Consider the following 23,559-nt stretch of genomic DNA (forward strand, 5'->3'; position numbering starts at 1 on the left):
CAAATTATTCCATTCATATGTCAACGTATGACATGTTTTGTTCTGTTGGTTGAAAAATAATGTCATTGTTTTTTTGCATAGGTCTTTTCGTCAATTTACTACATTGGTAAACGCCTAACAATAACTGGAGAGACACATCCATCGGCTTTGTTTGCAAAGAGCCCCCACTACAAACTACTTCACTAATTTGGAGTAAACAGTAAACACATCCGTATATTCATCAGTTAAGTGCATCGTCCCTGACATTTTATAACAGCAATATGATACGCATTTTGTAGAAACGGGACTAAATGCACTTGCATCAACTGGTGGACAAGAAAAGCCTGTAAAGTCCGCCCAGGCCAATCACGGACCACACCTACCGCTTTTATGGACTTGTTTTGCTAAAATGAAGTCTCTTCTAAAAGAAAATCCATTTTAGGAGGAAAGTGTTGTCCCTGATAAGCCTGTGCCGACTGCATTGGCAAATCTGGGACGAGACTTGACGAACATGCATGAAGCCCTGTTTTATCAGATTGAGGCTCATATAAGTCTTCATTTATTGATCCAATAAACTTTATTCCCATTGCATATTGAAATGCCCTAATATAAAAATGTTACATATGAAATTTAATTGAAAGCTTTCATGGACTGATGACCTTTCTAATTATACATTATAGAATTATTACTAGGAATTAGTTTTTACTGATAACAGTATGTATTAAAAACGTGTTTTGCGTTTGATAGATTACATGCAGTGTACTAAGTCAAACACACAACATCAGAACTAAATTTGGCAAGGATAAACATCAAGATATCCCTGTATGTACCTTTTTGTTTGAAATCCGAATCCGTGTTACTAGGATATCGTTAAAGATGTGAACGTAAGATACGTAACCATATAACGGATATCGACAAGTTGTGCATTGCGGCCTATTCAAGTGTAGACGAGTTCAATCTGGTTGTCGCTGGTCGCAAACTGGAGGACATACATCTTATGATATAAATAAACATGTGACTCAGTTTATGAAAACCGGAATCAATGCACGTGCATTAAGTTTCATCCTTGATAAGCCTGATAAGTAATATACATTAACTTTAACAATTAACAACCGCCAAATCGTTCTTAATCAATTTTGCTCAGTGTGTTTTTTGTGTATTTTGGTCAGTGAGATTTGAATTAGAAACATTCTCTGCAAAGTTTATATATTTCAATTTTATATAAACTGGTGCTTAAACACTTAAATAAGGGACGTTTTATGACGCATGTTTAATTTTAAGTTGTGAGCGTTAGCTCACGACTAGGGTAGATAGGCAGTTTTGCAAGTCAGTCTGCTTAAGCTACGCTAGGAACGATAACTGCAAGTCTACTACGCTAGGAACGATAACCACTGCCTGTCTGCATTACCTGCAGTAAAATTATGCAGACGACGAATGCTAGGAGCGTCTGCTCTACTTCTGCAGTGTGTGTATTTAATCAATAGTGTTTACCAGCTTGTAAGACGACATTGGCCGGGCTAGTGTTTATTATTGATATCTGTACATATTGGCTGCTTTCGGGGAAAACGGGGCTTAATGCATGTGAAATAAGATTAGCCTGTGCACACTGATTAGCCTTTGCAATGCGCACAAGCTAATCAAGGACGACACTTTCTGATTTTATGCTGTTTTTCGTTTAAAGACAGTCTCTGGTGCTTGGATGACAATTAATGCATATGCATTAAGCCCTGTTTGCCCAAACTGCTTTAATTATCCTTTTTATTAATGATTTGAAAAAGAAACCCACAAATTAACCTGTGTTTTAAGACACACTCTTTATAAATTTGAATGGGGTGTGTTCATTTCAAACTTGCGATTTAAAAAGCTATAACATACTTTTGAAAACTGAGTTGCGTCTAAGATTATACAGCAGCAAACAAAGTCAGTGCCTTCAGCGCTTTGATTTTACCTTCTTTATCCAAAAAATTCAAGTGGTAATTTGATCAAAACATCCGACGTCCGCATGTTGTTAAGTTACTAAGAATATAAGCCATTTAAGTATACTATTTTGATAGTTATTTATAGCGAATGTTTTACAAGTCAGTATTTTATTGAAAAAAAACAACAACAACAAAGAAACAATTAAACAGTTCTAATTTATGCTTTGTACTTATATCAAATAATAGACAACTAATTTCTTTTCTTGTATGATAAATAGATTATTTATTATGATACAAATTAACTCGAAAAACTTCAAATGTAACTTTTGCTCTTATTTGAATGATAAATCCGAGCGGTATAAATAGACACGGACTTAAATTGAACTACACAGTTTTTTAAGATTATGAATCTGTAAAATAATAGACTTGTTATCAAATAAATGCACCTTTTTTTAGAGATTCACGCTAATATGACTTGATAAAAGATTTGAAATTATCTTAAACGTAAAAAGTTTCCAAGCATTTTACTCTGGTGCGTCAAAACGTCCAGTAATTTATATTTCGTTTCTAATCCGACTGTTGACGATGAATGCCGGAATCTTCTGCACTGTGCACGTCGGTAAACAGTATATGTGTACGGAAACATTTCTTTGAAGCGGGAAATTGAACAAAAAGGAAGATGGTTAAGGAAGAAAGAAAAACAACACTTTTTTGCTGTTTTAAAACACATTTAAATATTGCTTGTAGGGATTTATTCATACTTAGATTGCAAATATTATATTTTTAAACGAAATAAAAATCAAGACATTTCTGAAGTGATGAAGATTCGGCATCTTTATTTGTTTTGGTCATACGTATCAAAGCAGTTCAGTACTGATTGTCATCCAAGATTAATCCTTTCCAGAACATTCGAAACGGAATCATCACTTTAGCTATATCCTTTTCAAACGGGATATGTTGAGGCGGACACAATTATCAATTGTCAATGATTTGCAAATGTGAAGTGGAAAATAAACAACATACCAGCACATTTTATATCCATTAATTGAGAAGTGCTGATTTTTGATAAAATTTGAGTTCAACGGTGTGATGGTATAAATACGCCCGAGAATTCAGTCCACATCACTCCATTAGAGATCGACTTTGTGACTAAGATGAACAAACTAACAATTCTGATCGCTGTGGTCGTCTGCATGGCAGTCTGCAATGCCAGAGGTAAGGGCGATTTTTTCTTTATAAATAAGTTTATAACAATAAATTTCAACAAAGCAATCTGATTACAATAAAACGTTTTTTGTCGAGCAATCAACACTAATTCAGAACTATTTTAATTTTATTTGAATGATAGAATATCCGCGAGTCAGAAAAACTTATGTGTATTTATAAACAAATAGAAAATGTTCTTTTTTTTAGAAATCTATTTACATGATTGAAATACAAAGAGAACGTATCTTTTCCTCTTTTGTTTTTCTTTAAACGATTTTAGACATAGTTTTATTACAAGAATGTACTTATGTATTTGTATTAATCATATTCGGCATTGTTCAATATTTTGCGTTTTTTTGCACATGCTGCTTTTTGCACGCGTATAAATTATTACCTAAGTGTTGGTATGATAATTATATGTCATTTAATTAATCATACATGTGTAAGGACTACATGACCTAAATACATTACATGCAATTAAAGGGAATCGGCTACGAAATCCCTATGGGCATTATCCTCTAATTTATCCTTAAAATATCTGAATTGTCTATGATAATATTCGCATATCTAATCAATAAATAAACCGTTGGAGAGTTCTTGTTAACATTATAGGTAACGTGGTGTTATCGATAACTTAACCCATTTATGCCTAGTGGACTCTCCCATCTTCCTAAATTGGATCAATTTATTTCCGAAATTAGGGATGTCTAGTATATTTATTTCTATATATAGAATATTTACAGAAATTCATTTAAGCAAAGAGCACAGACCCTGATGAGACGCCGCATGATCTACGCTGTTTGTAGCGCCGTTAAATGTCGCATCGCCGTTATATGTCGCAGGCTACGTGATATGTCGCAACATTGGCGATAAATGTCGCAAGGAATGATAAATGTCGCTAATCCTATTGGCGATATATTTCGCAACTTTAACGATAAATGTCGCAAAAATTTCAACTGCCAAAAATTTCACACGGCTTATGAAACATAAACGTTTAATGTCGCACACCTTTGTAAGTCCTGTTAAAACTGAAAAGTTGAAGTAAAAATTACTAAAACTTTAAAGTTAGATCTAGATTACCCGACGAGGTTCCACAAGAATGGTCAGTTTTTAGTATGTATTGTCCGAAAGGGTCAGTTGTGGTCAGTATTTTCCATAAATGTCAGTTGCGGTCAGCATTGTCCGAAATGGTTAGTTGTAGTCATTATTGACCCAATAAATTCTTATTATTCTTTTGCCGAATGTCGAGCTGGTTCGACATTCGCCATAGCTTGATATTCGGGACTTTTGCCGAATGTCGATGTCAGAGCTGGCTCGACATTCGCCCCAGCTCGAAATTCGGGACTTTTTAGTCATTTTACTTCAACTTTTCATTTTTTTTACATGACTTACAAAGTTGTGCGACATCGATCGTTAATGTTGCGACATTTATCGGCAGTTGGCGTGTTTGCGACAATTATCATTAAAGTTGCGACATATATTGTCAGTAGGATTTTCGGCGTTAATCGTTCCTTGTGACATTTATCGTCAACGTTGCGACAAATCTCGTAGCTTGCGACATATAACGGCGTTGCGACATTTAACGGCGCTACACTGTTTGCCAAGGCCTTTTTTCTAGACGCTAGGCATAAATGGGTTAATAACATTTGTTTCTGCATGGGACCTATTAAAATAACACAAAAGGTAAATAAAATAAATAGTTTAATACAAATTTACAAACGAGTTAACTTTCAAATTAATGAAATATCGTCAGAAAAAAAGTTTTCAAAAATTAGTATATGTAGAACGCACAGGGCGACAATAAGCGCCTTTAGGAATTGTTCATTTTTAAAGCAAGTCTCCTGTTAACACAAATCCAGTCTCTGATTATACTCAGATGTATTAAGCCCCGTTTTGCCAGATCGGGCCCATTTTATAAAATAACAAATCGCAAATTTAACACCCAAGCAGAAGCCAGATGTGGGTTAAACATTCCATTTAACTATTCTGGATAGCTGTGTAAGCTTATATTGGGATTATCGTGTTGATCAATATTTCACACATTTACATCATTTCATTTAAGCTCGATGTTATTTTTTTCATAAATAAAACAAAATGCTGCCTTAAATAATCGCCTATGTCTCCCAGTGGAAGCTTTGTCATTATTGATTTATTGGTCATTTGAATATGTTTAAGCTCAAAAGCAGGTCAATTTTAAGGACCAAATTGAGGTCAGATGATGTTGGTGTGTTGGAAGCGTGCGATGACAACATTCATGCCTCACAAGATTCTCAAGGAGGAAACTGTCAGCTTTTATGGAAGTTTTCGTTTAAAGGAGATCTTTATTAAACGAAATTCCAGCGTAGGCGGAAAGTGTTTTCCCTGATAAGCCCTGTCTGGGTAGGACTACACTTTACATCCGTAATTAAGTCCAGTTTTCACAGAACGCCACTCAGATTATTACCGATTTACTAGAATTATATCAGTTACATTCCTTACATGGCAGTTTTGCAGGAGAAGAAGGACCTTTATGACCTCCACAAAGGCCTCGTGGAGAATGGCCAATACGACCTATATGAAGACATTTCGAAGCTGAAGTACCCTAGCGACTGTCAAAGACAGAAACTGCGTACTTACGCCGAGAACTGTGGACTGATCATCGAGAATGGCAGGAATCACTTGAAAGTCAGGGTATGCACTATTACTTAAAATAAGAAGAATAGTTCAATATTCAGATTACGCGTAAATGACTTCTTCTGATATAAGAAAATAAACTGCACGCACTTTTGCGTAAATGAACCCTCAGTGGAAAGAATAAGTAACTTTATACCTAATCCGGGAATATATACACATATAAATTAAGATCACGTGAACTCAACAACTTTTTTTTAGGACCCAGAGACTGGCGCGATTATCACGGATATCCCCCATAAGGTGAAGGGCAACGGCACCTGCCGAGACATCATCAACATTCTGAACGGTCGCTGTCAGAACAGGTACTACGACTCCTATGCTGCCTACGACTCTTACAACGGGAAGGAATATTAAAACTCGACAGCAAACCTGTAACAAATGCTTGTCACACCACAGCAAATACGACGGTATATGAGAGTAAAGCAATCTAACAACATTGAAAGTCTGTATGACTTTTTATAGGAAACATTCACTCCACACAATGTCGGTTAATAGCATGGAATTGTATTTCAGTATTATGATAAGACTTCTTGTGTATTGATATATATTGTATAAATACAAAACATGTAACATACTGGTACACTGTTGGATCTACGACACAAAATAGGTGTTACACTGAGGTTTTGGCAATGTATGTCTTAAACAAATTTGTAATCAAAATTAAATATAATTACTCGAACTGTGAGTGCAATTATCCTAACCGAGTTTTATATGGTGTCAAACATAAAAATGTTGTTATATGAATGTATACTGTACATTATATATACATATATATACCCGAGAATATGTAATAAATATGAAACTTCAAGAGATGCTTTGTACAACATTTTGTTTTCCATAGAAAGTTGTTGCTGCTGTCAGGTTTTAGTTTTCGCCAATGAAATAATAGAAAACTTACTTTTTCGACGTGACTAGATATACGTTCTCATCTACATTGCCGTTAAGAAAATGTAAATATGAAACTCAATAAAAAGATTTTTTTTAAGTTAATACTTTTTATACGGAATCTTATAGGCAGTTATTATGCACCATTAATATGCGGTTTATTTTTATGCTTCCGTGAGATGGATTGTATAAGCGTTACGAACGAAAAGTAATACTATATTCAAAACTGTAACAAGACCTTTATATATATTAAGAATGAGTTAAATATAGATAAGCCATATACATGTATAAAATATGGAAAAAAAGTTCATCCGACAAAAAAACTACAAGAAATCAATCGAATTATTGTAGTACTTCTTCTGCTTTTCCAGATAAACACCGATATATCAATTACAACAAAGAACAAAAAACGTGATGATTGTGATTTTTACTGTGTCACTCTTTTCTTTTGTTCAATAGCAATTTAGCTAGCCCTTTTTGTAGCATATCCCATTTGATTCGATAAGTTAGGATCCCTTTTGAGTAAATTACTCCAACAAACGTTACTTTTTTAGTCAACAATATTGAACAATGATATTTATCTCAGGAATTACGCAAAAGGGTTTCTCTTCATACGACACACGAACACTAGCATTGTACATTATCGTGTAGTGGCCTTCTGTGAACATGTTGGTAGCACAAAGTTCAACCGGGTCAACCATGCTGATGTTTGGAATCATGTTTGAAATCAAACAATAAGTCTGATTAATTAAAAAAACAGTTTTTTTTCTATAGTATCTGCATAACATTGACTGCAATAGGTCAGGTAAATAAAATAAAAGACAATCGGAAGTTAATACGAATTTCTCAACTAATACTGTTTCTTGAATTGAAATATGCAAATATACTAATTTGTTTTAAGTAGCATGCTGAAGCTAATAATAAGCGCACCGTTCCGCCAAGACCTATCCGCGAAATGCATTCAAGTGACGGTTATAACTAAGACAGATAATCGAAAACCGGATAGAGATTGACGCGTTTATCTCTATTGCCTTTTTTGAGAAACATTAAATGTGTACCCATTACATGCTACGAATATTTAATGTTTTATAAACGGTTGCCTTAAAGTGGGTATATACGATTTTTTTATATGTGTTTAATTGTAATATATTGATAAAATATGTTACAATAACACAAAATAGGCAAGAAAAATTATACATTAAAGCCGAATTTCATAAAATGCAGCAATGACAAATAAGCGCCCCGAGCCGATAATGACGTACATATTTTCCTACAATAACTGAAGCATTCGTCTTTGTATTAGGATCGGAGATAGTGTTCGTGTTTCGTATGAATAGATATCGTTGCAGGAATTCAAATAAACCGTAAAACTAAGTTTAGATGCACATCGTATATGTATAGTATACATGCTGGCGAATTCGGCTGTACAGCCGTTTTCAATTTCAGAATTAAATATCTGGCTTATTTCGCATTTTTCAACACATGTTCTTCTTAACTTTTATTTTAATTTATATTGATATATATATATATATATATATATATATATATATATATATATATATATATATATATATATATATATATATATATATATATATATATATACATGTATAATAAGTTTTTTACACAGTTTATATAAATTCAAAAATATTTGACAAAATCGTATATACCCGCTTTAAATCCGATCCTCGAATTCGGGTTAAAAACTTTTAGTCCCCAATGTTTTAGCAATGGGCGCCCCAAGGCAGAGATCCGAGTTTTAGTCATTGTATGTTGACTTTCTGTTATAAAAGAAGTGGAAAAGATCTGATATATCTCTATGTATAGAAATTCTTGATGTTCATGGTTTGGTTTACTTCTTTATAGTCATTTCTTTTATTGAATGCACCAGTTTAAAGGCATGCTTTAAGCCTAATCTCAACAAATATATGCAAACAACATAAGCACAACACGATATGTACAAAGGTAAACACTTGATTTCGTCTTAGTCTGTAGAAAACAAGTCGCATGCATTGTCAGATAAACCCTTATTGAATTGTCACTTGCAGTGCACAAACAACCACCACGTGAGCACGTGCATAAATATATGAACTTATGAATCAGTTAAACAGGTGCGCATATTATACGTGCTTGATATAAATCTGTTAATTTTGGATTATAAGTCGGTTTTCTATCATGTCCAGCAATCATTTGGAGTCATTTTGAGTCTCTTTGCTGAGACGCATTATAGTGACCTTTTTAACGTATTATTATTATTATTATTTTGTAATTAGAAGATACAGTTTCATTGATGTTTTATATAAATAAAACGGATTGAGCACATCTAAAATGCGATAGAAGCATCACTTAAATTTTGCTGTATTTGCCTATTACATCAAGTGTAATTTTATTTTCCTGATTATAATACGTATTAAAAAATGAGAAAAACGTGTGTCAGTAGATGAGATCATAGTTACAAAGCACGTTAAGTGTTTATTTTCTGCATTAACGCACATGTATTAAACTTAAGTCATATACCTTTTGATATCTTCAATGTTGTTATATGTTCAATAGCTTCAGATGAACTGCCTGTCAATATAAATAAATCAATAAAATGAATTAAGATATAATTTGATATTTCTCATTTCGTACACGCTCGGTTGTGACTGAAAATGTATTAAAGATAGTTTGTTAAGAAATGAATAAAGCAAATATTCTTTGCAGGGTTTTATCCCATCTATAAAAGTAGAACAATACTCAATTTTTGTTTTGAAAAGAGATATATGAGCACTTTTCTGAAGTGATATACCGGTAGATTCAGCAATTTGAACTGTTTAAGTCCGCATGGTCATACTGGTCCAGTACTGATTGTCAGATGAGATTAAAGGGACCTCTTCAAAAAAAAAAATTTGACAGAATTGAAAAAAAAATGTTTCAGATTTGAATACTTTCGCTGTAGTTATGATATTTTCGAGCTTACAGTAATACTGTATGCTCTAAAATATCCATTATATGCATCTTGTGACGATTTATAAAATCTGAAATTATAAAGCGTTACAAACGCAAAACGTTTGAATAATTTGGAGAGTTTTGTTGTTATCGTTATTGTTTGTGAAACTGCGAGGATTGCTTATATTATTTATAAAATACACCACTCTCTGTATGAGACGAGTGGTTAAGTACTCGACATTTAACCCAAAGGTGAGTGGTTCGAGACCAGTTGCGAATTACTTTTCTTCTTTGTTTACTTTTACCCTTGTTTTTTTACTGGAGCTTGATACATTTATAAAAAATAAAGCATTTAATAACACACTTCAATACATGTCAAAATCTGTGAAAACGGTCTCTTAAACCCTTTTTAAGAACATTCGAAACGGGATGTACACTGTTGCCACGTCCTTTCTTTAAGTGGTATGTTCAAAAGGAACAAATTAACAACACATGACTAGCCAGATGGTATCGACACTTCAAAACAATCATCTTAAATGAAGATAAATGATATACTTCAACGGTGTAAACGTATAAATGTTCCCGTGCATTCAGTTCACATTAATAATTTACACATCGACTGTGTGCGAAAGATGAACACGCTGATTTTTAGCATAGGTGCAACGCACCTATGCTTTAGGTATATACGACATTTCGAAAACCCACATCGATCGGTTGACCATTATGAAGCCTTACCTGATCAAAAATCAGACGAAATATCTATTTAAATTAGTATATGGTAATTCTTCCCTTTTTTTTTGGAAACGTTTTTCTAACGTTTTCTTTCAAGAATATTGCTGACACCGTTTTTAGTGAATTTTTCTAAGACCGTTTTACGTGAAAAAACCTTCTAAGAAACTAAAACAAATTTCGTTCGTAAAACAATTCTGTTCTTGTTGATAGTGACCTCACACCTAATTTCTATTTCCTTTGTTTACTGTTCTGTGAGAGGTCAAATGTTTACATAACTGAATTCATAAAGCACTGGTTTAAGGATATGTAACATTTCATCGGTTAATTATAAATAGAAAAAAAACATATTCTCAGCAGGAAGTGGGACATTAAGCACTTTTATTCTTTGAAAATGTGTAAAAAATGGCGGAGTACGATGAATGTTTTATGATTTATGACATTGATTCTGACCTGCCTTTCTATGGATTTGATGAAGTAGAGTTTGAAAGTAATAGAGATGTGTTAATTGAAGTTAAAATGATTTACTTTGAGCAAGAAATTAACGTAACGAGTACTATAGAGCTAACGGTTTAAATGTTGCATCGGATTTAATGGATTCGCGCGAATTCTGGACGAGTATTGTGTCTGTAAAATATTGAATGGAAAGCTGTAAATGTATCAAGTCGGAAAAGAAAACGGATGGTTGCATAATGGTATGCGTGAAATAATGTAATTCTACGTATTTATTTTTATGTCATTTTGTAACCATTCACATTCGTCACTATTTGGAATTCCCGTTTCTAAATATAGATCATTTTGGTAACAAGGGGGGCGACTCGTGATGTCAGCAATCGTTAAGGTTACAATATACTAAATAATCGATGCTGTATTCTCTAAACAAATCATCATATTTTCCTCGAAGGCATGTTATACACTTTAGACTGTTGTTCTGGTTTTATCGTTTGGAGATATTGATAGGGTAAGCATAGGTGTTCACTACTAAATCCCTGAAATAGGATAAAGTTGGAGATTAAAGTAAAAAAATGGCACTGCAAAAGGTTACAATCCACTAGAAAGCGGCCGAAAAAAAGGCGCAAAAACAGTCGATTTTGATTTGAGTCGAAATTTTTTTGGTTTGAACATGACATTTCTTTTTTATTGCTTTAATCGATTCAGCTAAGAATGCCCGTCAAGAAAAATATGGTTATGGGGTCTCTATGTGCAAAATGTTGTATTTATTTTCACTCAAAGTTGTCGCTTTTTTATCGAAACATATAAGGAAACTATTTAGTATATTTTGACCTAAACATTTACTTCAGCAGCAACTTCCCTGTGTCTTGCACCTATGCTTTCAGCGTCATCGGCGCTCTCGTTCTCCTCGTTGCCGTAGTCTGTGTGGCAGTCTGCAATGCCAGAGGTAAGAGAGAGCTGTATTGAAGAAATCAATTTTAATGTATAAATCATTATTATACGATGTTTATGTTCAACAAAGCGATATGATTTGCCAATCTATAATATTTGGGAGGCTTAGAGTGATTTGTTTTACTTACAATCTCTTGAAATGATAAATATTCAAAGATTTTTGTTCACTTTAATTATTCAAACGACTACTGAGTATACTTATATGTTTGTGAAAATGTATTTTTATGATTATGCTTGGCACTTTTTAGTTGTTTGCATTTTGGTCGCATAAGGTGTTTTATGAGCGCGTATAAGGTATTGCCTTAATAATGGTAATGTATTAATTCGTCATTTAATCACACTGGTGTTAGGCCTACATGATTGAGATGAAAACATCCAATTAAAGCGAGTTTGTTAAGATCATCTTAAGGGCATTATTTTATGGTTCATATATTTGAGCCATGCTCTGTGAAAAAGGGGTTAAATCCATATGCGTGAAGTTAGCCTTTGCAATCCGCACAGGCTTTCCACTGTACTGGTATTTTTCGTTTACAGAAAGTTTCTTCTAAGCAAACATCAAGTCTAGGCCGAAAGTGTCGTCCCCAATTAGCCTGTGCGGACTGCACAGGCTAATCTTTGGACGACACTTTAAGCAAATACATTGAACACACTTTTCACAGAGCATGGCCCATTTAAATGTTCTTCAAAAATATGTGCATACTTATGTTAGCAATTAATCAACCGCTTAAGGTTTCTTATTCACAATTTCATTTTAGGTTTCTTGTTGTTATCGATAACTGAATAACATTTGTTTATTGCAGGATACTTATTGCTACAACAAAAACAACAACCTTAAGTGGTGGTGCGGTGGTCTAGTGGTAGCACACTGGTCTACCATTCCAGAGGTCCCCGGTGCAATTCCTGGCCGGGGCACTGGAAATTTCAGAAATGCTTCAAGTGTTTCCCACCCAACTAGAGATATACTGGTATGAAACCCAGGTAATTCTCGCGTGTATCGGTGCTATACACTGAGCACGTAAAAGAACCAAGGGATCTATTCGCAAAGAGCTAGGGTATCGCACCCGGATTCCTTGTATCTCAATACTGTCTTTTCTGCTTGCTGTCTCTCCAGCAAAAACCAAAGGACTCCATTGGAAATAAGTGCTTTCACTTAATGGGTTATCCTTGACCGCAAGGTCAAAAGAAATACACACACACACACACACACACACACACACACACACATAGAAGCCTTGTCAGTATTTATTAATGTTTCCATCTGAATACGAAAAAGTCTAAATGTAGGTCAATATTCTAAAGTAGGTCAATGACTTTAAGTAAGTCCTTAAGTATGTCAATGTCCTAAAGAAAATGAATGTCCTAAAGTAAGGCAATGTCCGAAGGAAGGTCAATGTCTTAAAGTAGGTCAATGTCCTAAAGGAGGTCAATGTCCTATTCATGTACTAGCACTATACTATAACAACGATCCATTCGTGTTTCCGGCCGCCATGTTGGCTGATTGTCAATAAAGATATCTTTTTGAAGCTTCTGGCATTAACCGCAAAAGTTAAAGAAAAGCAGAGAGGGTCCCTCAAGATCAGAGATAACACAAGCCACTACACTACCGCTATTGATACCTTGCCCGTCCATGACTATTTTTCTTTCTTTTTCGTAAACTCTTTAATAGCACTATTTCGGACGTCATTTGGTTTTCGGAAACGTTTTTCTTGGTTTTTATATTACAGCATATAGCAACTACCAAATGACTTAATATACCATTTTTATTTATTTATATAAACTTATTGGGTTGTTTACCGGTGCGGTGCTTGTTATTTATGCTTTACTGTCAGGCTATTAACGGCGACTAGAATAAATTTATACATATTGGTTGATTGTTTCAGGATTGCGTTTGTAGTAATTATTATTTATTTATCCCCTGTCGATTTCCTTTTTTCATTCAATACCAACAATGTCCTTACACAACAAAACATCCAAGGGGCAGAGCAAGAACCTGACCCCTTTACTAGGGGAGGCACTTTCAGAGTTGGATTCCCATCATCTTACAACATCATGCCCTTTAGGTGCCTCCTCCAGTCAGTCGGAAGCGTAGGCCCCATTATGTCTTTCTTCACTATTTTTCAACTGGCCTCGTGTTTGGCTAGGGAGCTTCCTGGACTCGTTGAGCGGACTGTGCCTCTTGCGTCCGGTTGCATCTTACTGCAGCTCAAGTCCGCTCAGGCGCTTGCCACACTTCTCTCTAGGGGGACTTTCCACCTTGGCAGCGTCGCAGTCAGGGCCTTATCACCTTCGAACATGAGGTCAGTTTCAGGTTTCATAGCAGGGATCCCGGAAAGTCAGGAACTTATGGAACTTCAAAGAAATCTAGCATTTAGCCCTGCGATTCCCCTTTCCGAACTTTCTATCACCAACTTGGAAAGGGTTGACCCCTATCGCCCCGCGCCTCCTGGCTTTCCGAGACTGGTCAAAATAACTTTTCTTACATTTATTCCAGTCCCTAACAAAATCCTTGTGAAGGGCACCAATATTGCCCCTGACATTCGTCCCTGCCCGGTCCAACCTGCCCGGTGTTTTAATTGCCAGGGTTTCGGCCACATAGCCAGCAGGGGTAAATGCTCTAGTATCACTACCTGTTGCCGCTGCGCCGGATCTACTTGCCAGAGAAGGTGCACCAACAAAACACGTTGGTGCGCTTACTGTGGCGGCCCGCACTCCGCTTCCTACCAGGGGTGCCCCTCCTACAAGAAGGCTGTCACCTTAGCCACTTTTGCTCATTTTTATGGGGTCACCTGGTCCGAGGCGGAGAGCAGGCTATTTACGCCTGACACTGCGAGCCACAGCGTGGGCGCCCGTAACACAATCAACACAACCGGTTCCAAGTCATCACCCAAACATGCCTCTACCGGTAGTATCACGCCCCAAACCGAGAGGTCATGTCTTTTAGTTGAGGGGTTAGTGGGTAAGAGTACCCCTTCTCAACCTATAAATAGGGAATCCCCCCCCCGCAAGGTTACTTTTGTGGAACCGGTATCCAAACACACACCCGATTTACGCACCCCCCCCCCTGTATCGCCTATCCAGGGGGATCCACCCACTCAGAGACGCCCTCCTGTGGCTACCAGGGGGTCCTCCCCGTCCACCACGTTGACCGACGGTGCTAGCGACACCACCTGTAGTGGTCCTACACTGTCGGACGACTCTATGTTTGATGTGACGCGGAGAGACTCTCTGGTGTCAGTGCACTCCAGCATATTGGAGAGCCTTTCTATCTCTGGTGTCTGTGAAATAGAGGAGGAACCCCGAGTTAGTGTCCCCCCTAACCGTCCCAGAATGGTCGACCTCCAGACATCCCCAATGAGCTCCCCTACCGACAACACCAGCAGACGTAACTCGTTTGCTGGGGACTCATTTATTAAAATCAAGGATCCGCCAGCAACAGGTCCCACATATAGGAAAATATATCTCAGCGAGCTGGCGGATCTGGTTGCTGAGATACTTAAGGGCCAGAAGAGGCCCACTGGGCGTCGTGTTATATCCTACATCTATAACAAAATTGATTCTCGATTCAAAACTTGCAGAGAATCAATAACAAAGGTCATCCCCCCTGATAAATCCCTAACTAATAAAATCCATTCTGGAACTGGGGATCCTCCAATAGTAGTAGCAGATCCAGGATGCCCCCCCCCCGGCCAGCGGTTTCCTCCCCGCTAAAAAGAATCATGTTCGGCTTGCCAGGACCCCCGCGAAACTCAAAGGGGCCTGTGCAGGCCATAAACTAGGAGTTAAATCTCCTCATCATTCATTAAATCAGATTAAACGCAAGTTAATTTCACACCACTATGGACAGTAGCCTGCACGTCATTTTATTCAATGTTGGTGGTCTTACCGCCAACAAATTTACAGAATTAAAATATTTTATTGACTGTAACCCTAATACCCATATCTTATGTTTACAAGGAACCAAATTTTCAAATAGTTCTGTAAAACAAATACCTGGGTATAACTGTGAATTTAAGAATTATGTTACTTTAAACCATAATATTGCCGGTGGCCTTGCCATATACTAGTATATTAAAAACACAATTAATTATGAACACCTGGGAGTGAACAACTAATTTTAATCTGATGGTAGCACTGCTATTGAGGCATTAGCAATTAAATTGGTTATTGACAAGAACCGGCCTCTTATCCTGGTCAATTTATATTCAAGAGGATGTGATCTTGAAACTCTGAACGGCCTCTTTAAGGAATTAAGGACCATTAAAGGACCCTTCGATGTTATATTCACAGGCGACTTTAATGCACATCACCCTGCTTGGGGTTCCATCAATTCAGATGCAGAAGGTCGGGCGGTAATAGAATGGTTGGACGAGCAAGATCTTATACTGCTCAATGACGGTTCTCCAACCAGACTTAACCCCACTGGTTTAAACTCCCACATTGACCTTACTGCTGTTAATGCCAGGATAGCAAGTGCGTCTGCATGGGCAACTGTTAAAGATACCATGGGATCTGATCACCTCCCACAACAGTTTACCCTGCTCAACTATATTGCACAGGGAACTGAGGCTCAATGCTCAGGAGAGCAAAAGTTTTTATTGGAAAAAGCTAATTGGGCTCAGTTTAGGGACCTCTGCTCAGATCTCTTCCTTGCAGATGTTCACTCCCAGGATCCAAATCTGTTTTGTAATAACTTAACCAGCAAGATACTGTCCATAGCGGAATGTAGCATACCGGTCTCCTCCGGCAAGGTTAAAGCCAGAAATAGGGTCCCGTGGTGGAATGAGGCGTGCTCCAATGCGGTACAGGCCCGTAAAAATGCTTTAAAAATTCTTAAAAAGAACCCCGCTGAGCATTATCTTCTTAATTATAGGTCCCTCGAAAATCAGGCAAAGCGGGTTATTTTGGACGCAAAAACTCAAAATTGGAAAGAATTCTGTGATTCAGCTATCATTAATAAGAAAAATACTAGGGATTTTTGGCAACAAAATCACAGAATTAAAGGAAATTCATTCACCCCTGTACCGCTACTTAAATACAAAGGCGAAATTGCCACTACCCCAAGGGAAAAGGCTCAATTTTGGTACGACATTTCTAATCTGTCTCCAGTGACTCAAACCTTCCCGTTGAAACTCTGAATTATCAAAAGCGGTTTGAGACTGAGCACCGAAATATTTTAAATGAGCCTGGGGATAACAGCACGCCTCTCAATTTACCATTCACTATTACAGAATTATTAAGTGCCATTTACAGCAGGAGCAACACCGCCACGGGGCCTGACAAAATAGCATATTTAATGTTTAAAAATATGCCAGCCATAACTCTGAAAACCTGGCTTAACCTATTCAATCAGGTGTATAGGACAGGCAGGATACCACCCGAGTGGAAGCAGGCCACAGTGATTCCAATTCCTAAACCCGGTAAAGACAAAAATAATCCAAACTCATATCGTCCAATAAGTCTAACATCACATGCAGGTAAATTATTAGAAATAATGGTCAAAATAGATTAGAACACTTATTGGAATCAAATAATATACTAAACCCCTTCCAGTCTGGCTTTAGGAAGGGGCGATCTACTCTTGATCAGCTAGCTAGATTACAACATGATATTCTTTCTGCAAAAAATCAAGGGCAATCAGTATTAGCAATTTTTTTGGACCTTCATGCCGCCTTTGATTTAACATGGACCTTTGGCATATTAAAAAAACTAGCTGACTATGGAATCACTGGATACTGTTTCCACTACCTCAGAGCTTTCCTAGAGGGCCGTAAAATCCAGGTCAGGGTCGATGGGGAGTTATCAGAGGTAGCCATAACTGACCGCGGAACCCCTCAGGGGTCCGTAATATCCCCAACTCTGTTCTCCCTCATCGTGAACGGTCTACCTGATGCCGTAAAAGACTCAGGAATGGTTATCTCCCAGTTTGCCGATGACTCAGGCACTGTTAAAGGGGTCTAACATGTTACGCCTGCAAAAGAGGGCTCAAGCAGGCTTAGACTCCATATGGAAATGGGCAATTGAATGGGGATTCAAAATTTCTCCAACCAAAACAGTAGGAGTACTATTTGGCGAACAATTTCAGCACTCTTTGGACTTAAATTTAGGCGGCACCAAAATTATCTTTGAAAAAGTGGTGAAAATTCTAGGTATGTACCTAGATAAACAGTTAACTTTTACTCACCACTTCAAATATTTGGCAGAAAGGTGCGAAAGGGACCTAAATTTAATGAGAATGTTAAGAGGCACAGGTTTCGGATCAGATAAAAATAGCCTCTTAACTCTCTACAAGTCCCTTATACGTCCAAAGCTAGATTATGGAGCCCAAATCTATGCATGTGCAAAGCCAAACGCCCTAAAAATGGTTGATGCCATTCAACACAAGGCCCTAAGGATAGCTCTGAGAGCCCTAAACTGTACACCGGTTGCACTGCTAGAGGAGGAGGCCGGTGTGTTACCTCTTGACTTGCGTAGAAAACAACAGTCCCTCAATTTCTGGGCCAGGGCTAAGTCTCGGCATGGTTCAAACCCCGTTAACAAACTTGTCGGGACTGGCACCTTCATCAAGGGGAAAATACTTAAGCGTAAGCATGTCGCCCTACCTTTTGGTGCGAGTATTAGGACCCTGGTTGAGGATGCCGGTCTCGACAAGGTACATGTAGCAGACCTGAGGCCCTCCAAGGCCCCCCCCTTGGACGCTTGGACCCATTGATGTTGACCTATCACTCTCTAATAAAATAACGAAAACTGACTTGCCACAACTCATCAAGTCAGAAGCTCTCTCTCTTATAGAAAATATGTATGCTGAGCATCTAAAAATCTACACTGACGGCTCCAAATGCCCTAACTCTGGTTTGGTAGCCTCTTTTGTAATTCCTTCAAAAAACATTAGTAAAACGCACTGGCTCAGCAACAATCTCTCTATTTTTACAGCAGAACATGTCAACATCAGTGGGAATGAGCAGGCCGACAGGGGGGCCAAAGAGGGCCTCTTGAGGGGGGCCGTAGATGTTGGGGAACCACTGGCACCTACTGACATCTACTCCCTGACAAAGAAATTTGTATTGGGCGAGTGGAATCTCCGGACCGACAATTTGTCTTCCCGTCGACATACTTTTACCAGATCTGCGAAAACCCTCAGGCCGCCTGACAGATACTCAGCAAGCATTGTGCTTGACAGAGCCATCACGCGCCTGAGGATGGGAACCACCCTATTACCCGGTGGCGCAGGAAAGTATGTCCGCGGTATAGACCCTGCATGTCCTAGGTGCCAGGAACCTCTCACTGCGCCCCACATGCTGCTGCACTGTCCTAACCATAAGGCGCAGAGGGACCACCTCGAAGCTGCATTGCACTCCCATGGACTAGTTCTAAACCTTTCCAACGTGCTATACCCAAAGGGAGCAGCTTGGGGCCCGGTCTTCTCTGCCCTCGCCAAATACTTACTGGATTGTCAGATAACTGACAAATTCTAGGTCATTGGGGGAGGGAGAGCAGCCAACACCCACCTAATTATTCAGTCTTGTGACTGGTTTTCTTTTAAACTGTGTAATCTTTGCACAAACCTGATGTAATCTAATAATTGTGTTGGATTTGTGTCGCTTTTACACAACTTTTATTTTAGTTTTTGATGGGTTTATTGTTCTACCCCGCCTTTTCTAAATCAGGCCAATGGCATTGACCTAGTCTTCTTTATTTTAATACATTTTTTATGCGAGTATGACGTTAGTCCACCATTTACATTTTTCAGTTTTTTAATATAATCATATTTTATGGCATTTCTTACTACAAGAAAGGACGAGGCTGTCCAGTAACCTGGGATTGTTGGCTGCATTGCACCCCCTCTCTTCCCCTTTGACACCCCACCCTTTCCCCTTCAAACTCGAAGAACCATGTCGGACTGGAGTGCACGGTGCAGGGCCTTATTCCATGATAAACACTTATTTAAACCTACCCAGGACAAAGTATTGTCGACTTTGTTGATACTGCTTATTTTGTACCATGTAGTACATTAAATCTTGTTATAACTGCTATTTTGTGTAGCAAATTTCCTTACTTTTGTGTAAAACTGCTATCTTATTTAGCAAATTGCCTTTTTTTTTTTCTCAATACTGCTATTCCTTCACCATAGCAACCATTTTACTCTGTATTGCATTAATTCATGTTAAAATTGCTATTTTTATAGCAAATTTCCTTAATTTTATATTAAATTGCTATTTTATATAGCAAATTGCCTCGGTTTTTCTGTTTAATTGTCATTTTACATACCATACAAGGTACTTTAGTACTATTTCCTCCAATATATTAATAATATTGGTTGGATTAGAGCTTTGTGGGTTTATTTTAATGCATCTAGGTAATATTTGGTCTTTTTACCATTTTACATCTTACTTTTACCAATTTTCCTTCAATAGTATACAAACTATTTTTCATTTACCGTGCACTCCCTCTGGTCCAGGGGAAACAACCATTGTAGACTCCATCCCCACAATTACCTCCCTTAATTCAACTGAGTGACATCACCCCTGCTGGCTCTTTTTCCCCCACTCACATCGGCCTACACTTCCAAAAATCTCTTCTTCTTTCAACCCGCCATGGTGGCAACATGTATTTTAAATATATAAACGCATATAGTTCTGTACATATTGTAAATAATGTACCTTTTGTACAAATTTAGCTGTTTTTGTCTCATTTTTAACTGTAAAGCACATTGTTTTACCTTTAATTTTTATGTGGCCCTATAAAGGTGATCGTTTGGAGACACGTAAGTTATTACCCTTAACATATAAGGGTTTTTTACTAAACCCATTTTTAAATATTGTTTTAATGCCACTCTGGGGGGACTTCTCTTCTCCATAGCCCAATCCTCCTTAAGTTCCATACAGACAGGGTCTTATGTTGGAGCATTACGGCTATATTCTCTGTCTGCAAGTGTTTAACATTGAGCCACATACATAAACTTATACTCATTACTTTTTTAATAACTTAATACTCAATTGCAACATTAATATATAATTGAGAGTTATACACCATATGTGTTATCATATATTGTCTTTTTTCCTTTCTTTTTCATATAATTGCATGTACACATGCAACTTCACTTTACATTTGAGAGCTGTTAAATCAGGCTCTGGCATCCCTACTAATTAATGTTCATAGATATAAACATATCTCTCCAACGATTAGATCTTGTTGTGTGGCATTTAGTTTAAACCTTAAATATACACATAATAATGGTACTTGACTATGTATGTAAATATATAATGGCAATGTTCAACCACTTTGTGATCTGGAAAACCCTCAAGTATTATTATTTTGTTACTGAAACATATTACACATCTGTGTATTCCTTTTTCTATAAGAATTATATTAAAATAATCCTATTTGGATTCTAACATTTAAAACACAGATCACAAAGTCTAAAGACTCCAACAAACCCATTGCAGTATATACTGAACAGTGGGTCTAGTAATGATGATGCCACATACAACAGTATGTGTGTTTTCACCATCTTTACTTATAAAAATTGGGCTATTCTTTCTCTTTCTCCTCCTTAAAAAACAAAACAAACAATATCATACAATAACAACATCATATAAATAATAATAAATAATAAACAGTACAGTAACATAACATAAACATAGTAATTTATAATAAGGTTTCGGGTCAATTCGCGGACATTCAGAGTTTATATACGGGAGGCGGAAAACTACAACGGGCGAGGCATGGTCAGGGGTGATAACCCCAAAAAGGGTTAGGGTTTGGGTTAGGGTTAGGGGTCGGGTTAGGGTTAGAGTTGGGTTTAGGCTAACCCAAACCCTAACCCGACCCCTAACACTAACCCAAACCCTAACCCTAACCCTCTAACCCCCCCTTGCGCAATACCATACCATGCCTCGCCCGTTGTAGTTTTCCGCCTAACAGGTCATCACCGGAGTTCGCGGCCAGTAAAATAACCGTTATATAATAAAGATGCTATCCGTGAACTAGGTGATCTGGAATTTTCTTTAGACCAGAAATATGTTAAATGAAGATATTCAGCAATATAATTATGGTATGTCAATAATAGATTCTTAATATGTTTTCAACAATACAATGATAAATATTATTTTTTATAAATTTAACAATAATTATTCCACCATATTGCCTAATGTACTAAAGTGATATTATGAGCATGTAAATTTAGTTTTAGTGCAGATTTGACACAAAGACACAATATTGTTTTACGGATCATTTCGGCTTACAGGACTGGGTGGGTCACTTCCATTCTTCTTTTGGTTGTCTGTTTTGTATCTATAGGTTTATGACCAGCAATATGTTATAATGTAAAATAAGCCGCGAAAACTCCCCGTAACATCCCGTACTGCGTGAGATACAGCTAAGAACTGCACAGAAAAAGACATTCGCTATCCTTGATCTCATTCATTAAACTATTTACGCCGTATATCTTTTTTTAAAGATATTTCTTGTTTCTTATAACGCTTCTTAAATAAGTATAGATAATTTTAAACCAATAGATTTTTATTAAGGCACCGCACCAACACTGCAAAGTTTTCTATTTATATCAATGGAACCGTTTTCGACCTTTTTATGCAGAGTTTTATGTTAAGCAGTGTGCTCGGGCAATGGTTTTTAACCGAAGTCCCGAGGGTAAACAATCCCATTAGTCAGTCAGTAACAACGATCCTTTCATTTCAGTTTTGCCAGGGGAGAGGGACCTTTATGACCCCAACGGTGGACTCGCGGAGAGGGATCTTTACTATCTGAACATAAACATTTTGGGGCTCTCTTACCCAAGCGACTGCAAAAGGGAGACACTGCGTCAATACGCCGAGAAATGTGGGCTGCAGGTCACGGCTGCCGGTAGTCATTACGTCGTCAAGGTGAGCACGAATACTTAATATGAAAATATGTGTGACTATTCACATGTTGTTACTTCTTCTGAAACAATACAATAAAATTAACGACCTTTGTGGATGAATGCACCCTAAGTGTTTAGAAATAGTCGGTGTATATATAACCCAGCAATATATACACATTTCAGATCTCGCAAAAGTATGTGCACTTACTTTATTTAAGGACGGTAAGAAGACACTCACGATCATCCCCCACTCGGTGAAGAATGATCAAACCTGCAGAATCATTATTGAAATCCTTACCAATCGTTGTGAGGGTTATTCCTACGGCTTTTTCTACGAGCAAGAATATAATTACACAAGAAACCAATAAAAATGATGGACACACATTCTACCACGATAAAGCATATTCGACAACGATGGAGCATATTCTACTACGATAGAGCATATTCTACTACAATAGAGCAAATTCTAATACGATACAGGATTTTTGATTACGATAGAGCATATTTTACTACGATAGAGGATATTCTACTACGATAGAACATATTCTACAACTATAGAGCATATTCTACAACGATAGAGCATATTCTACTATGATAGAGCATATTCTACAACGATAGAGCATATTCTACTACGATAGAGCATATTCTACAACGATAGAGCATATTCTACTACGATATAGCATATTCTACAACGATAAAGCATCTTCTACTACGATAGAGATAGTAAAACAATCATATAACACCATTGTAGTAAGCATTTATTCCGCAAAATGAAATATATGGTACACGGACTTTTTGACAATATATGTCCGAAAATCCTTAGACCGATTACCCGTTTGTTATCCAATGAAATATAATTACTTACACTGTTTGTTCAGTTATCCAAAACAAGTTACAAAGCGTTTCAAATGAAAAAATAAAACTGTTTTCAAGTGAGTGTATGTATGTATTCGTTATATACTTAAATGTCGCCAATTA

General features: G+C 37.2%; 1 protein-coding gene and 1 long non-coding RNA gene across 2 annotated transcripts; both read left to right on the forward strand.

Annotated features, from left to right (window-relative positions):
• Positions 1–2,933: 2,933 nt before the first annotated feature.
• LOC127869241 (uncharacterized) lies at positions 2,934–6,585 on the forward strand. Its single transcript, XM_052411626.1, has 3 exons — positions 2,934–3,113; positions 5,590–5,774; positions 5,976–6,585. Exons 1-3 carry the CDS (start codon positions 3,053–3,055, stop codon positions 6,129–6,131), a joined length of 402 nt encoding a protein of 133 aa, XP_052267586.1. The 5' UTR covers positions 2,934–3,052; the 3' UTR covers positions 6,132–6,585.
• A 3,151-nt stretch (positions 6,586–9,736) lies between these two features.
• LOC127869244 (uncharacterized) lies at positions 9,737–23,559 on the forward strand. The gene is made up of 3 exons (XR_008044486.1): positions 9,737–9,842; positions 22,419–22,603; positions 22,800–23,559. It is a non-coding gene; the product is annotated as an uncharacterized LOC127869244 (long non-coding RNA).

The sequence above is a fragment of the Dreissena polymorpha genome, chromosome 2 (genome assembly GCF_020536995.1).
Source record: "Dreissena polymorpha isolate Duluth1 chromosome 2, UMN_Dpol_1.0, whole genome shotgun sequence".
In the NCBI taxonomy this organism is placed as follows: Eukaryota; Metazoa; Mollusca; class Bivalvia; order Myida; family Dreissenidae; genus Dreissena; species Dreissena polymorpha.